Source organism: Nymphalis io, chromosome 17 (assembly GCF_905147045.1).
Source record: "Nymphalis io chromosome 17, ilAglIoxx1.1, whole genome shotgun sequence".
Lineage (NCBI taxonomy): Eukaryota > Metazoa > Arthropoda > Insecta > Lepidoptera > Nymphalidae > Nymphalis > Nymphalis io.
This window is the reverse complement of record NC_065904.1, coordinates 2955504-2972375: the sequence shown is the minus strand read 5'-3', so window position 1 is coordinate 2972375 and position 16872 is coordinate 2955504. Positions and strand designations below refer to the sequence as shown.

At 32.6% G+C, this 16872-nt stretch overlaps 1 protein-coding gene across 8 annotated transcripts in view; it reads right to left on the bottom strand.

Moving 5' to 3' along the window:
- LOC126774939 (transient receptor potential cation channel trpm) overlaps positions 1 to 16872 on the bottom strand; it is a 269678-nt gene that overhangs the window by 31873 nt on the left and 220933 nt on the right. For all 8 annotated transcript variants that reach the window (XM_050496600.1, XM_050496602.1, XM_050496605.1 and 5 more), the window contains 5 exons: positions 11465 to 11723; positions 8105 to 8288; positions 6131 to 6320; positions 4397 to 4608; positions 3874 to 4026 (listed from right to left, as the gene is read on the bottom strand). In XM_050496600.1, the coding sequence (XP_050352557.1) occupies positions 3874 to 4026; positions 4397 to 4608; positions 6131 to 6320; positions 8105 to 8288; positions 11465 to 11723 (998 nt within the window). The remainder of the gene's footprint in view (positions 1 to 3873; positions 4027 to 4396; positions 4609 to 6130; positions 6321 to 8104; positions 8289 to 11464; positions 11724 to 16872) is intronic.

Below are 16872 nucleotides of genomic sequence, written 5' to 3'. Positions count from 1 at the left end.
GCCTATTTGTCTCTCACAGACCAGTTTCGATAAAAAATATAGAAACAGTTAAAATTTGATATTCGAATAGGTGATAAAAACATGGATAAACATAAACATTTTCTTTTCCTTTTTCCGAAGGTTCGATAGTATAAATACATTTATTTATCAATTAGAATTAACGACCCAATCATTTGTCATTAAATGTAATTTAAATAAAATATATAAATTAATGAAACTATGATTTTAATTGCAATAACGATAAAACCACAAAACCACAATAATAGTGAACATGAAACGAAATATTATTTGCGATAGTAACTTGCTATTGTCTTTTTTAGAAACAAATGTTGAAATTAAATACTGAAACATTACATTTGATTGACAGACAAAGTAAAAATGGTTCGGAAGTCGAAGCCCGAGGTAACTCAACCGCTTTCTTAAACCAAGAGCATTCGTATCTTATGTAATATCCTACTAAGAATTTGATAATAAGCGTATTGGAAGAGTATATAGATGCGGTATATTTCATTGTAACGCTATAGGCATACATTACACGCGCATGTTTCAAGCTTTTGATAGCACTAATTAGCCGCATGTTCAAGCAATTAATAGCACTAAATAACACTTGCATATTACAAGCGTTTGCTAGCAGTAAATAATATACTCGTGTTTTTTTTTTAATTATTCACACACGGCCATTTTATCCTAAATAAAGCAGAGATAGATAATACATACTTATATTGATAATTACACCCCGACTCAGGACAAACAGATATGTTCATGCACACAAATGCCTGACCTGGGTGGGAATCGAACCCACAACTTTCGTCGTGAAAGGCAGGTATCTACCAATAACGCCAACCGGTTCGTCAAATGATCGATGTTACAAGCGTTTGACTCTTTGGCACATATCCGTACATCACTTCAATTCAGCTATACTGGCCATTTCAAATAAAACGATTGTCAGTACGTGTTACATTTCAAGTAATGGTACTGGCTGATCTCATTTTTTTTTTTTATATACGCCGGGATGGCAAATGACTCTACTCCACCTGATAGTAAGTGGTAGTAGAGTCCAAACGCGACAACGGCCAGTACAGTCGGGAAGAATGTTCTGTACTAGCCGTCCCGGCCTTGCCGGCCCCCAAGATGCCTCTTCACGCCTCGTTTGAAGGAACCCGGGTTGTAAGAGGAGGGGAACACGTGAGCTGGTAAGGAATTCCATTTTTTGGTAGTGCGACAAAGAAAGGAGTTGCCAAATTTCTTTCATTACTGCGATATTCAAAGATGTAATATCACAAGTGTGCTCATTGAAACATAATTTGGTATTCAGTGATTCAATAGTATTCTACTTAGTAGTTTCGTCTGACCCGTCTGGGTAGATACTATCTACACGTCACATATTCTACCGCAAAACAGCAATAATAAGATTTAGATTAAATTAAATTTCTATCTCTAATATCTTTGTCTTCGGTTTTCAAACGGATGAATTATTAACAAGGAGGCAGTAATAAAAAAATTAAATAAAAAAAGCGGTTGCTTTAACATCCACTGGAAGTAAAAAAGTGCCGTATAGATAGAGGTTTGGTCCTAGATCATATCAATACTAGTCATCATAAAGCAATGCACCGTTTTTGAGAAAAATGCATCCTTGTCACGCTTAAATAAAGTGAATAAGTTTTCCTGCTCATTCGACATTGCATTATCTTTCATATATAATAGATTTTTCTCGTAAACGGCCCATTCTCTTCTGCCGCGAGTATTGTTAAAATCTGGGATCGACCCCCTATAAACTCGTGCTATCGGATATTAAATTTCACCAAACAGAAGTACTAAAATTGCATTTTAGAGTGGAAAAAGTTGCGAATGCGAAGCCTCTTATAAAAACGTCTCGCTTGCAACACAGAAACCGTTTGGAATCGTCCTCTGTACCTGTTTGCTTTTAAACTGTTGTCCCGGTGGCACTATCTTCTTAATAGAAAGGGTTCGTCGTTTCGCCACACCTGCCTATCATAAAACATTTACAGGCAACATTTAATTCTATTATTCTTTCACGTTCGTAGAATTCAAAATGGCAAATTTATAAGTTCATTAAAAATATTTTTTTGAAACAAAATCTTTTCATAATGCTTTTTGATGACCATTAAACCTAAGTATAAAAAACACACAATAAATAGTGCCTTTTGGTGCTGCAAATAATTTTCTATATTCAAATATTTAGACGATATGCTGTTTATTAAAGTGCACTACAATAAGTGATATACAATATTAAAATTCAAACTTATCGTAATGTTTCCCTTGAAGTAAATATCAGACGTAAACAAAGGCAATTTCAGCTGAAAGACATTTTTTATTCGCTCGTAAAGGTGCAAAGTTCTAAAGTGCGTTATTCCAGTAAGCTCGAAAGATACCTGAGTGCTTTTATTCTGCTGCCCGGGAGGGACAATCTTCTTAATAGAAAGAGATCGTCGTTTCACTTCCCCGACCTAAGTACGTAATAATTGTTTTTGGGTACTTTATGTTAAGCTATAGTGGTTTTTGATATTGGAATTTTTAAATTAATAGCCCTACTGGTTTTTAGCGACTCATTTTGGCAGGTTAAGTATTATTTAAATAGCAAAATCTATACCAATAAATGAGAAAGCGTTTTTTTAATAAAGCCTAACTGAAAAAGCAACTAATCCAATATTTGTAAAACTTATATTCGTTTTAATGTAATCTTATATTATGTCTTATTATCGTTATTAATTGAACTTTTTACTGTTGTTGTCGGTACTCGCGCAAATGTTTTTGCTATATTTGCGTTATTAGTAACAAAAAGGAGGCGAGACAAATCTACCCGATTCATTGCTTACAATTAATTCAAAAGAAACCTTGAAACCCTCTATTGAGCAATGAGGTCCGCTCTTAAGGATGTTTGCAGCATTTTCTACCAAGTTACTCTAGTTTGAGTCGGTACACATATAGCATTTCATCTGAAATATGCAGGTTTCTTCAGGAAGTTTTCTATGAGCAACAAACACGAGAATAATTTAAATCTATATATTTTAACCACAGGGCCGATCGCCGCGCTAAATTATCTATAGTTCTTACTTTGGCTAAAAACTTGTAACAGTGTTTTTATCAAACGAGCAATACTATATTTTTCACGTTTTTATCTTATTTCACGTATTTAAATAGACACTGGCTGTAAATATCAAAGATTTTCAACGATTAAATATTAAAGTTTAGATATTTCATTCTTGTCCTACATTTCTTTGCTGTAAATTTCAACGAAAAGTATTTTACAGTTTGTAAAAACTTTCAGTGCATTCCGCCTAAATTGAACTTCGTTCGGAGAAACAGGAAATATAAGACTGCTAAACATCTTTTTATTTTCGTTGTATGAAGTCATTTTGATATATTTCTTGTATTATGTTATCTTTTCGTGTACATATATTTAAAACTTTGAAAATTACTTTACTATTATATATTACGTTTATTTATAGAAAATATTAAGCCATGTTTGAGTTTAACAATTGTTAGTCACTGTTTTACATGTGAATTAGTTAATCGTAATAGATTTACGTGCACGTACATGCTTCAATGTTAATAATAAAAGAATATATACTTTACAGAATGGTTATTCTTTTTGTTTTAATTTTAGTCATAGTTACGAGTAAGTTTAGCCTATAAATATTATTACAGATATAGTCGTAGAACGAGATAAGGACTATGTTAGAATAATGCAAATGAGACCTTATTGTTAAGGAGCTAAGGATTTAAGTCGCGCCGGTATTCATTCGGATTTAAATATATGGTTTGATGTTGCTAAAATACAACTAAATTAATTATCTCTCTAAATGTATTTATCTGAAGCGCAATGGTAAGCAACTAAACATAAAACGGTACCTCAGCGTCCGTCGGATCTCTCGTACTCCGGTCGTCCTCCATGCTCTCGTTCTCGAGATGTTCCTCCTCCGTCTGCGGCATCAGCTGCAGCTCTTCCTTTGACTTGAACTCCAGTTGCAGAATGTACAGCGGACACAGCAGGCTCAGAATTACCTTTGACATCACGACAAAGCCGATGTGGCAAACGAAACGCTGCTCGATCGATGCTAACTATCACTTCGACTTAAGCATTACATGCTACAATAACGTTTAGCTAATCGAAAATATTCGACGTCGATTATACCGTAACATTCTTTATGTGTATTTAGATAAGTATCAAAATCGTTTGCAAATTTCTTTGAATAATCGGCGTCAATAGCATGCTGTCAAGCGACTCATTGACACACAGACATCTATCTCGGTATCGCTCGTTACGATCGATATGTTATTAAGACTACTAATACTACTACGTGCCAATACAAGTCTGTGCGTTAACAAGATGAAAGAAAGATATGTGAGATTCGATATTCGAGTGGAAGTTTACCTTCAAGTTGGTATTCTTTCGTGTCCTGAGTCCTCCCATCCACAGGTCGGCGAGGATGATTTGTGAGCAAGGATGGGCAAGGAGAGCGCGGTGGTTAGCGGCTACGGCGAGGCTCAAGCAAGTCTGTCCGGACCAGTTCTGAAGTTCACAAGTCAACAGCTGTTGCGCTTGATCGTCGTCTTGACGGTAACAATAGTCTAATAATTCAAGCGCTGAAACAATTTATTTTATTGTAGTAATGAAAAATATCAGTTGCAGAATATTATATAACGATTAAATTTTGTTTATAGTTTTAATATCCTATCTTGTTGCCTTGACTGATGACAGAAAAATCGGTTCATTTTACGCCCAGTGACTAAATATTGCTAGCACTTATGCCACCATTGCGACCATGACTTTGATAGTATTATATATTACAAATATTTATGTAGCAAAAAATATCGTCCGTCTGTGGAAAGACTCTTATATGTAGGGTACTCTTATATGTACATTCCAAATTTAAATAATTATCATAAGTGTATGTCTACGTAATGAGTGTTTTCGTGCTTGTGTTTATCATAATATGTGCAATATGTGTAATACTTTAACAGCTTTATTACAACTTAAAATAAGAAGTAAATGAGGCAAGTCTCTGGTAATTGATCTATATATATTACACAGCAAAGGAAAACATGTTTTTTTAAATGCTTATAATAATTAGAGTCGAGTTAAATATATACTATTTAGTGTTATTTCTATGTCCGACATTGCAATGATTATGCATGTCCGAGTATGATTGTTTATTTTCAATGGAATTTTGGACAAATTCCGACAAAGTAATTCATTATTTATTATTGCAATGGTAATACAATTACTATTATCTTTGTAAACTATGTGATAAGTTGATTATTTTAAATAAGTTAATTGTAATCTTTTTATACAATATGTACACGTACGTACGTACGGACGGGCAAATGTTATGTTGTCATCAACCACCACATTGGCGCTATAAGAAATATTAACAATTCCTTACATTGCCAATGTGCCACCAACCTTTACTAGAATATCTGATGAGTGGGTGGTACCTACCCAGACAGGCTTGCATAAAGCCCTACCACCAAGTACTGTATTAGTTGTAGTATTGTTAGTATATGTTCACATTTGTATCGGTGAAATCAGTTTTTCTTAATATATATAAATGGCCGCTTTGCGCGGTTTCTCCCGCGATATACATTATTGATATTAAAAATGACAAAACCTTTCTAAATATTATTTATCCTGAGATTAAAAATCGTTCAAACAAATGGACAAGCTCTTCTGTTTTATATAATTATATAATGTTATTCTTACTTGGCTGCTTCAGGACATCGGCTCAGTTCCTTTTGGCTTTGTTAGTTAACGGTGTTAGTTATTTTAATGAACATTAAACATTTGGAACACAAAGGGCAACAAATCCGTTTCAGTGGTTAAACAGACAATAAACACGCGAGTTATTCATTCATTCAATCCATTCCATTCTATCAATTCGGCCTTTACAAAAAAGTAATGTATCATACCAAAAAATGCTATTTCCTGTAGTTTGTTAATAGTAAGTTGGTTTAAATAATAGAGCATGATTCTAAAATATTATAAGAATAATCATAAAGAAAAATATCAATCTCCTCTTATTCTCTCTAAAGGATCGGCATAGCGACTCAAAGGGGAAATGCTGCTAACATTATTACCACCAAACCAAATAAGTTTTCTGTTTCTTACCTTTGGTCTCAAACTCCTTGCCATAATGACGCAATTCTTCATAAACTTCAGTTTCCATATCGTCTTCGGCAGCTTCATGGGCCATAGCCTTGTACAGCTTGCAGGCCACTAGTGATTTAGCGAGAGCCTCTTCGCCGTGCGTCCACATTAGTAGCGCCATCTGATGCCGCTTCGTCAAAACCGCCCACATCTATTTAATCAGTGAATTAAAAGAATATTATATGCAGTTCATGTTCTTATAGTTCATTAAAATTTTATAAATAAATGTTAGTCTTCATGTCAATGTTAAATAAAATTAAAAATATATTCTACCCAAGAAGGCTTTAACAAGCACTTGTGTATAAAGCGCCGATTCCATATAACAACCGGTTCGGATTTTAGATTCTAAGAAGAATCATCAAGAAGCTCAGTAGTTACAGTATTTCGTCAGTCATACACATGTAACTTTGTTTATAATACATCTCGTGAAGGAAATTATCGTGAGGAAGCTTGCAAGGATGCTTTTAGGAAAATATGCCACATGTGTCTATCAACAAAACCTCCAAAAGAAGGGATAAGTTCAGTGGTAGGACATCCATAGGCTTACTGGCTTATTACCCATTACGGTTAACATGCTATTTGATTAGATTCTGCTTAAAAATCATATAATATCCTGGGACATTATTCACACACGGCCATCTGATTTTAAATTAAGCAAAGCTTTTACCATGGAAACCAGACAACTAGATAATTACACAAAGACTCAGGACAAATAGACATGTTCATGCAAACAAATGTCTGTCCTGGGTGGGAATCGAACCCACAACTTTCGGCGTGAAAGGCAATTTGTTTAATTAATGTTCAACGTTTATATGAATAATGTTTTTATTTTTAAATAAAACCTCCTTTTATAATAATGAGAACCTTTTTTACAATCATATTATATTTTATAATATGATCCTAAAACTCGTATTCTCATTATTATCACAATTAGATTAACGAAAGGGTTAAAAGCAATTCTTGATATTATGTTTCTTAATATTGTTACTCATAAACCTTTAGAAAAAATATTCTTTGTGATTGTGTTCAATCGGTCCAAACCATCCGTTCGATTTTAATTAAGTTCGGCCTGGTTGGTTAACGTGATATATATTTTATCGATAAAAATATAAACTCGGTAAAGGAAAATGTTTTCAAGAATAAAGAAACCGTTTCTACAACGTTGTCATTAGTAAAGCTTGTTTCTAATATATCTAGATTTTAACAATTAAAATAACGGCAATTTTTTCATAATAGTATTCCAAACCAGTTCGTATATACTCGTAAATATGTATCCTTTGTTGGAGATTCTTAATAAATAAATAAATAAATTATTATTTTGGTTTTATTAAATAGGTCACAGGTCATTCGATGGTAAGTGGTCACCACCACCCATAAACATTGGCGCTGTAAGAAATAAAAAATTCCTTACATCGCCAATGCACCACCAACCTTGGGAACTAAAATGTTATGTTCCTTGTGCTTGTTATACTGACTCACTCACACTTTAAGCACAGCAATATTAAGTATTGCTGTTTGGCGGTAGAATATGTTATTCTTGATGTATTATGGAAAGACTGCGGCTTTTGGATTTGATTCGGTTCATGATGGGAAGTATTTCAACATCGTTATAACAAATGCTTGAAGTATTATATTAATTTGTGTCTCAATCACAGAGAATTAGTTTCGATTGATCGATAATATAATAATAATAATATCCTGGCACACACGGCAATCCCAAACTAAGCTGAGCTTGTACTATGGAAACCAGACAACTGATATACTATTTTTCTTTTGTAAATGCATACTTATATAGATAATTACACCCAGACTCATATATATTTCGTGCACACAAATGTCTGTCCTGGGTGGGAATCGAACCCACAACCTTCGGCGTGAAAGGCAGGTATCTACCAACCACGCCAACCGGCTCGTCTGGTTGTAAATAACACTTACCAATAGTTCATTGAACGGATAGCCGAATAGTGCCATCTCGGTCGTGACGGGCATGAAGCCGGTGATGAGCGAAAGACCGCCGGCGTTGTGTCGGGTGAAGGACGCGCTGTTGCGGTGAACGTTTACACTCTTGTTCATCACCTTCGCGTATATCGGACGGAACTTGCGACGGGTGTAGTAACATCTACGATGGATAAATAGAATTAATATGAAGCCATTATTTGCACTTCCAATACAATACAGGAGAATTTCACAAATATAACATTTCTTATAAACACAAACCAATATCAACCTTAAAACTTAGAAAAAATATCTATACAGTAGTGTGACGTCTAATATGAGTAACCTAACATTGATTTGCAACCATTAGATTTAATTTTTAATGGCCTTCTTTTGGCGACATCTAATTTTATACTTAGTTAGAAAATGTTAAATCAGTAACATTGTTTATTAAAAATTGTCATCATCACTTTCTAAGGTGACGAGATTGTCACTATACGGTCATTTTGTACATAAATATTGTTTTTTTTTCTGTTATATTTTTAAAAACCTTCACAACTCTAACGATTACAAATAGATATATAATCAGTAAATAAGTTTAAAAAAACTAAAACAATCGATTTGATCATGAAAGTTAACTTGTAATTTCTCAAAATATGATAACTAGTTCAGGAGATACATAGGAATAGATGAGCATACATATAAAAATTAATAAAAACGTAACCTTCCATTTTACTTTATCGTAGTTTGGCAATAAAGTCTACAGTTTTAATATACGAGCGCTGTGAGATCGAATATTTTCCCGCATAGTTGCCGCGGCGGCAACCGTGAAAAACAGGCGCATAGCTATAAATCCTAGTCGTAATCGCAATAGCAGCAGATTTCTCTGTCGTCGAATTTTTCCCGCTATTTTTATGTCGTGAAATTCTGATTACTTAGCTGATACGAGTCCGGAACGACATACCCTTACAAGAATTAAAAAAAAATTCAATATAAAATCCTATATGGATATTTCCAAATTTAGTATTTGGAGGCGAAGTGTACTTCCATAATCGCGTTTTATCATATGATTTGAAATAGACGTTTTCTATTAACGTGTTTTCATCATAAGTAGTAATCAGTCCAGTATTCGTTTTCGGACTCTGTTCACTCGGATAACTGTTATATGGGATTCTGTTCGGATTCTTGTTATTTTATTTTTTCATTTAGAAAACTTAATTGATCAACATTGTGTAGTTGGAACAAAAGGCGGACTAACGCCTGAAGGCATTTTCTGCCAGTCAACCTTTAGGCTAATTAGAAACATTAAGTCGGTACTACAACTATTATGATAATATTCGATTAAATTACACATATTAATGTTAAATACATATTATTATATAATAAACAGAGATATAAATATATCAGACATCTTCAACAATAATCGTCATATTTTAATTTAAACAAAACTTTTATGAATGAAACACCTAAAGCTTTTTCATGAATCTCTTCGTTCATTGAAGAAAACCGTATGAAAATCTGTTTGGTAGTTCTTGAGTTTACGGCGGTATGACAGGCAGACGCGGCGGGAGGACGTTGTTTTACAATATGTAGATAGTATTAGTACTCGCTACTCTAACACTCTAACGAAATAGTTTTTGACTAAATTTAAAAATCCTTAATATTTATGTTGTTTTTAAATAGATAGGTTTGCTTAAAGGATTAGAAATTGTATAAACGTAAGCATGAGTAAAATTTTTCAACTAAATGCAAATAGCTAACAAAAAACAGTTTTACGGAAAATTACCACAAATTTATGGAGAAAGTTAAGTTATTATCTTTACTCTCAAGTGAATTAATTGTGTAAGGTTTAGTTGCTTCTCTACTCTGTATGCACTATGTGAGAGCATCTGGAACATTTCGATTAAATGTACAACATTTTTCCTACTTGTCCCTTCCAACATTTATTACGATACTAGTGGATGGGAGAGATTGCATTGCCTGTGTATACATGTATACTAATAATCATTTGGTTGAACGGTATAAAAGTTACAAAATTGTGAGTAGCATGATTCAGTATAAAAAAATCATAAATGTTCCCACTTTTATGATAATCATCAAACACTGTCGAAGTATATACATTTTCAACAGATAATATTTCGATTTTTATAAGAATATATTAAACAAAATTCGCAATAACAAAGATACATTCAAAAACATTTGCTTTTTATAAACATGAGTTAAATATTGTAGCAAATTGTGATATTTGTCAATCGCTATCTGCCAATACCGAAGGTTTTACTTAATGTGTGAGAAAGTTATTTCGTAGCCAGCTTATATTCCCTTATAACACTCACAAAGGGGAGCTATCTATCACTGACACTCCGAGTCGGCTCATGAAAATGCGATTTCAAAAGAATAAATAAAATCGAGTGTTATCTGTTTAAATAACTCACAGTTGAATGTGATTTCTTTTCAATTTGCCTTGAAAAATCATTATATTTTATCACAACTTCTTACCACAAATGTAAAAGTATAAAGGTATTTTAAATTGAGAGATTGGTTTTAAATATATTTAAAATGTATTGAGAGATATGGTTATTTTTTTAATTATAAGGTAGCAAGTGCAATGCTAACTACAAAACATATACTGCCTTAATTAAAAACCTTTTAACTAAAGCAGTTTTTAGTTTAACTTTGATTTTTCTCTTTCTGACATTATTGATTTGTCATTCGAAATAAGGAGATACAGCATTGATTTACTAATCACCTTTTGAACAATATTTATAGGTAATGTAATATTGTCCAGTAGTTGTACTTTTAAAATTCAGTTTTGTATTGTTATTTAGTCGTTCGTTATTTGCACTATAATGAGTGAATAAACAGTTATAATTATAAGCACTCAAGATGTAAAAACTTAGTCAAAAGCATGGCATCGCGTCGGCGTTGTTAGGTTTATCTAATGGTGCGTATTATAAAAAAAATGTCAAGAGATAACTTATTGCTGCGAAGAACAAAATATAATTATAATATATTATATCAGTAGAAGATGACTTCAATGGAAAAAAAATAATATTTTATTTCATTTCTTGTATTATAACAGAATCTACTTTTGAAAATATATGATTTTTATATGTATTATTTTTATTACAATTAATTATACATACATTACATTTAATTATACATACATAGGATTATACTAGGGTATTATTGTATGGGTACTTTTATCTTTACCGTTATTAATATCAAAAATGGAAGTTTAAAAGAGCACGTAGGCTAAGATTAAAATATTAATTATAAATGTATTGTTATAATTAATAGCTTAAAAATATGCTATTATCAATTTGTAATTAAATAAAATATCGATAGGTTATGACTTACCTATAAGCACCCCCCATTAATTTATTAATCACTAGTCCAATATCGTGTAGGGTGTACACATATCCTCTGGGTAGGTGGGGCCTTACATCCCTTAGTATATATCTCAAGGTGTTACTAGGTCCGCTTTTGGTGTTGTAAAGTTCTTCAAGCCGTGGTATCGTCAGGAACTTCCTCATGGATACGCCGTTTTCCAGGAGAAGTTTCACGAAATCTATGCGGTCGTGTTCCAAAGCTTGCATCATTGCTTCGTCAAGGGCACCTGATGACAAAAAGATATTCCAGATTTTTATTTACAGATTGAAGTAGTTTTATGATAGTTAGTCTTTGTACATTGATAGTGTTAATGTAAGAAATATAAGCAATTAGTTGCTCCTACCACCAGTATCATATACACCATACTGAGTCTAACTAAATAGTCAGTATTAGCAAGTTAAGTTTTAATTTTTTTTTAATTTAGAAGGAATATTTATTCTATATAAAATAATCAAATTATATATACAGCAATGGATATCACTATTTTGTAATATTGACATTAAGCACTCTTAATACTTACTGAACCAATCTATTGTGTAATATACGGTAAAATATTTAAAATCTTATTATACGACCAATCTGAACTTATTTACTATAAATGATTATAAACTTCTCTAAACCTAATCTAATTGTCAAATTCAATCGCTGTTTTATTCAAGTTGAAATTGATTGAGATATAAATATATAGATATAAGTTATTTAGTAAGTACAGTAAAATAAAAATCAAAATATTTAAGTATGTCTTTGAAGCAATTCGTTATTTATGTCGTCTAGGCGGCTATTCTCAACGGAAACTAAACGCTGCAGCGAAGATATTTCAATTGAAATTGTGCACAAACACAAAATAACTTTCCATTCTCTTATTCCCATATGACGAGGTGACAAACGCGTCAATGGAAACAGCTTAGGCGGTTGACAATCGATTTTACGAACTATCCGAGGCCTTAGAGTGTATTTAGACACGTATACACAACTAAATTTTAAACTCGGAAAAAAATCTAATAACTGTAGTGTTGACTGATCAGAGATTAAATCCTAGGACCTCGGAATCAACAGCTATAAGCTTGCTAGACCAACGAGACAGGTACAAGATTAATTAACCACAGAGCACCTCTTTCAGAATACCGAGAAGAAGCGATATATTATTATAGTGTTTGTAGCGGGGTCATTACTTCATTTTTACTAGTGGTAGGGCTTTGTGTAAGCTTGTCTGGGTAGGTACCACCTCATACCGTACCCACTTGGTATTGTTGTGTAGTTTGAGGGTTGAGTGAGCCAGCGTATTTACAGGCACAAGGGACATTACATCTTAGTTACCAAGGTTGGTGGCGCATTGACGATGTAAGCGATGGTTAACATTTCTTACAATGCCAATGTCTATGGGCGTTGGTGAGCACTTATCATTAGGTGGCCCATTTGTTCATCCGCCTACTTATACTATATAAAAAAATAATTAAGAAGTACGTTTGACAGTTGTTCGTGTCTGAACAGTAAACGTTACATCGAGCTCATTGTTTTATTTCATAAATACTATAAGCACACATGTATGTTTTATCGAACATTTAGATTAAACTAATAATTTAGATCGGGTTCATTAAACTTGGGTGTATAAAGTCAAGTATTTTGCGTAGAATAAGTTCATTATTATTCAGTAGGCGGGATCGATAAACGTTAAAAGTGAGTTCACTGAATTTATTCATAAATGTTGGGTTTCAGACACCTGCGTTCTTATATTATGAACGTAAGCCTGATGCTTGTTAAATATAAATGTACCAGTCTTGAATACAACAAAGGATTTGACGTATGTATGTATAAATTTTCTAATATTTGTTTGATATTCATTGGCCCTTTTTTGTTTTGTTTTTTATTATATAGGCATTGAAATATTTTATTCAGCCATACAGTAATATATAGTATGATTAAAATGTATGTTTAAATATTTATTAATAAAATTATTAGTCTTCATTTTTTTATCTTAATAAAAATTTATTGCAGACGAACATCTGAGCTATATATTGGTAAGTGATAAATCGTTGATTCGTCTTTATGTGTAAAGATTTGACGAATTGACACTGTAAAAAGTATAAGCGACTTCTTACACTACCCGCCAACTCTGGGACTGATGTGATTTTAAGCTGGCTCTTACGCCCTTCGAAACAGTACACAATAGTAATACTTTATAATAGGAAATGACTTTAGTAAAAGGGCCTGCATGAAGCCTTAGCTCAGTATATCGGTATATCTATATTATACTAGTATCCGCCCGCGGCTTCGCTAGCAAGTTTGTTGCTCTCGGGCTTGGAATATGAGAACTAGCGTATGTCTTTTCTGGGCTCCAAGCTTGCATCATAACAAATTTTATCAAAATCGGTTCAGCCGCGCAAGCGTAACAGACAGTCAGAGTTACTTTCGCATTTATAATTGTAGTGTAGATAGAAAACGCTATATATTCAAATTTAAATCAAAGAAAAGCAAAATGCTTTTATTTAAAGCTATTTTTATATAATCTTCGTTGGACATTATCAACTTACTTTACTAAGAAGACTTTACTAAGAATTTATATTCGCTTTAATAATACTGTAATGGATATTTTACTATCTAGCTCAATCGACCGCTAAGGAACATTTTGCTTTGACAAATATTTTCTCTCGTTATTTCTATTACTTTCAAACAAAGGCCCACTTAGATGAACCGATTAAATTTAATATTTTGCTCAAAATGTTTTCATTTAAGTCTTATAAATTTCCATAGCTACATATTCAAATAATTATGATTAAAAAATAAACTTGGGATTTACTACTTTATATACGCACACACGCTCTGCTATTGGATAAGATTATTTTTCTATCCGTACTCCTTATATACTTCACTGGTGGTAGAGCTTTGTTTAAGCTCGTCTGGGTACGTACCACCCACTCATCAGATATTCTACCACAAAACAGCAGTACTTGGTATTGTTGTGTTCCGGTTTGAAGGGTGAGTGAGCCAATGTAATTACAGGCACAAGGGACATAACATGTTAGTTCCCAAGGTTGGTGGCGCATTGGTGATGTAAGCGATGGTTAGGTTAGGTTAGGTTAGTTAACATTTCTTACAATGCCAATGTCTATGGAAGTTGGTGACCACTTACCATCAGGTGGGCCATACGCTCGTCCGCCTTCTTATTAAAAAAAAACTTGTGTGATACCATAAAATCAAATATTAAAATTTACACTTTACACGTACAATCAATTAATTGCGTCTCATGTTTTTTTTAAATAATTGATTCAACTAAAATAAATATTTGTGGTTGTTATAACGTTCAAATTTATTAAAATTTATATACTCTGTTGTCGGTACTGATCACAAAAACCGAACTGAATTTCCTTCTATGAATCTATTAACATAGGAATGGGAACACCTAATGACCAGAGGATAGAACTCGTACATTATTATCGAAGGGATGGTATCTTTGTGTATAGTTTTTTTATGTTATTATTAGATGGACGGGCAGATGGGCAACCTCATTATAAGTGGTCACCACTGCCCATAGACATCGGCGATTTAAGAAATATTAACTATTTCTTACATCGCCAAATCCCTTCCCTTTTCCATAAAATTCAACTTAGATATTTTGTTTAGCATATATCAACGTCGTAAAATGACCCTGGCAATATCGGAATAATAATTAAATTATATTTACAATTTAAAAAAGAATGTACTATGCAACTGCTATGTGCCAATTCAATTTAGTTTTACTCACACGGTCTGCCGCTAACAGCGCATTTCTGATTCGTAAAAACCGACTTTTTATAATTAAAAAAAAAAAAAGAAATACCGACGTTACTTTCATTCACAATGTAGAAATAAGAAATATAACATTAGTGAGAAAATGTAATTCGTTATTTGAAACTTTACTTTTATTATAAGTTATATACCTATTAGAAACGACTCCATTTTGTTCTTAATTACCTATTAACAACGAAGATAACCGACATAGCTAGTATAGTTGGCAGGCTAAAGAGGCATTGGACAAGCTACATAATGGTTAGGCGTCGCTTGAAGGATTGATTAACAAATAGGGAAGTGACGTTCAAATAGAGACAACGACGACGAAAAAATAGCAATAGACACCAGTTTTGGAGAACTAATAGCTAAAAGAAGATACTGATAAGCCGTTGCTTACAGTGGATTTTCACACACAGTTCTTTGTCTTTTAAGGCTGATGGCTTGACGGGTAGGTATCTAAATCAAGATTTTTGGTAGTAATCCAGGTCTAATTCATATTGTTATTGGATTGGACCAATTGGAATATTTACATTCCAATGAATTGAGAGACCTCTTGTTTTGTTGCTGCTGTTAAAAAGTTTTTTTTTACTGTTTAAATTGTGACTCGTTCCAAACATTCAATTTTAAAAACCGATTTCATTACAATATTACACTTTAAGTGATTAATCTGAATGTCAAATCTAAATTGCTTTTAAACTGTGAACTTGTTATTTTTCTTGTGATTACTTTTGAATATAATTAAAAAGGGAATCGCTTTTCGCAGTAATCTTATATCCTATTTATTAATTCGTATAACAATGAGACGAACAAAAGAGTATTGTGTATTTCCTTTCAAAGAAGAGCGGATAATTGCTAAGTGAAAAGCAATATTTGTATTTTACATTAAACATTTGAATTATTAATATAAACGAAACTTTTAGTATATTTGAAATGTATTTTTGTTTATTTCTAAATTCAATAGTTAACACCATTATATTAAGTATAATTTAACATCTAACTAAAACCAAAATTTATTAAATATACCTAACATATATACAATAGATGGGTTGGCGTGGTTGGTAGATACTTGCCTTTCACGCTTAAGGTTGTGGGTTCGATTCCCACCCAGGACAGACATTTGTGTGCTTGAACATGTTTGTTTATCCTGGGTCCGCGTGTAAATATCTATATAAGTATATATTTACAAAAGAAAGACTACTTGTATATCAGTTGTCTGGTTTCCATAGTACGAGCTCTGCTTAATTTTGGATCAGATGGTCGTGTGTGAATAATGTCCCAGGATATGATATTACATTATTATATATTTAATTACTAAGAAATTATGATCGAATATATTATCGAGTACGTGACCAATGACTAGAAATGATTAAGGTTTGAATTGTTTAAGTTTTCTTCTATTGATATATGGGACCACCTATATATACATATATGTATATAAATGTATGTATAACATAACGTTTTGTCATTAATATTTTCTTTTATTTTGAACTAGCTACCCGTCGCTTCCCATTATTAGAATCGTCTACATAAAAGGTTATAACAGGACTAAAATACCAAGAAGCTATATACATATATAACTAAAACGTAAACAAATATTTTAATTGGGA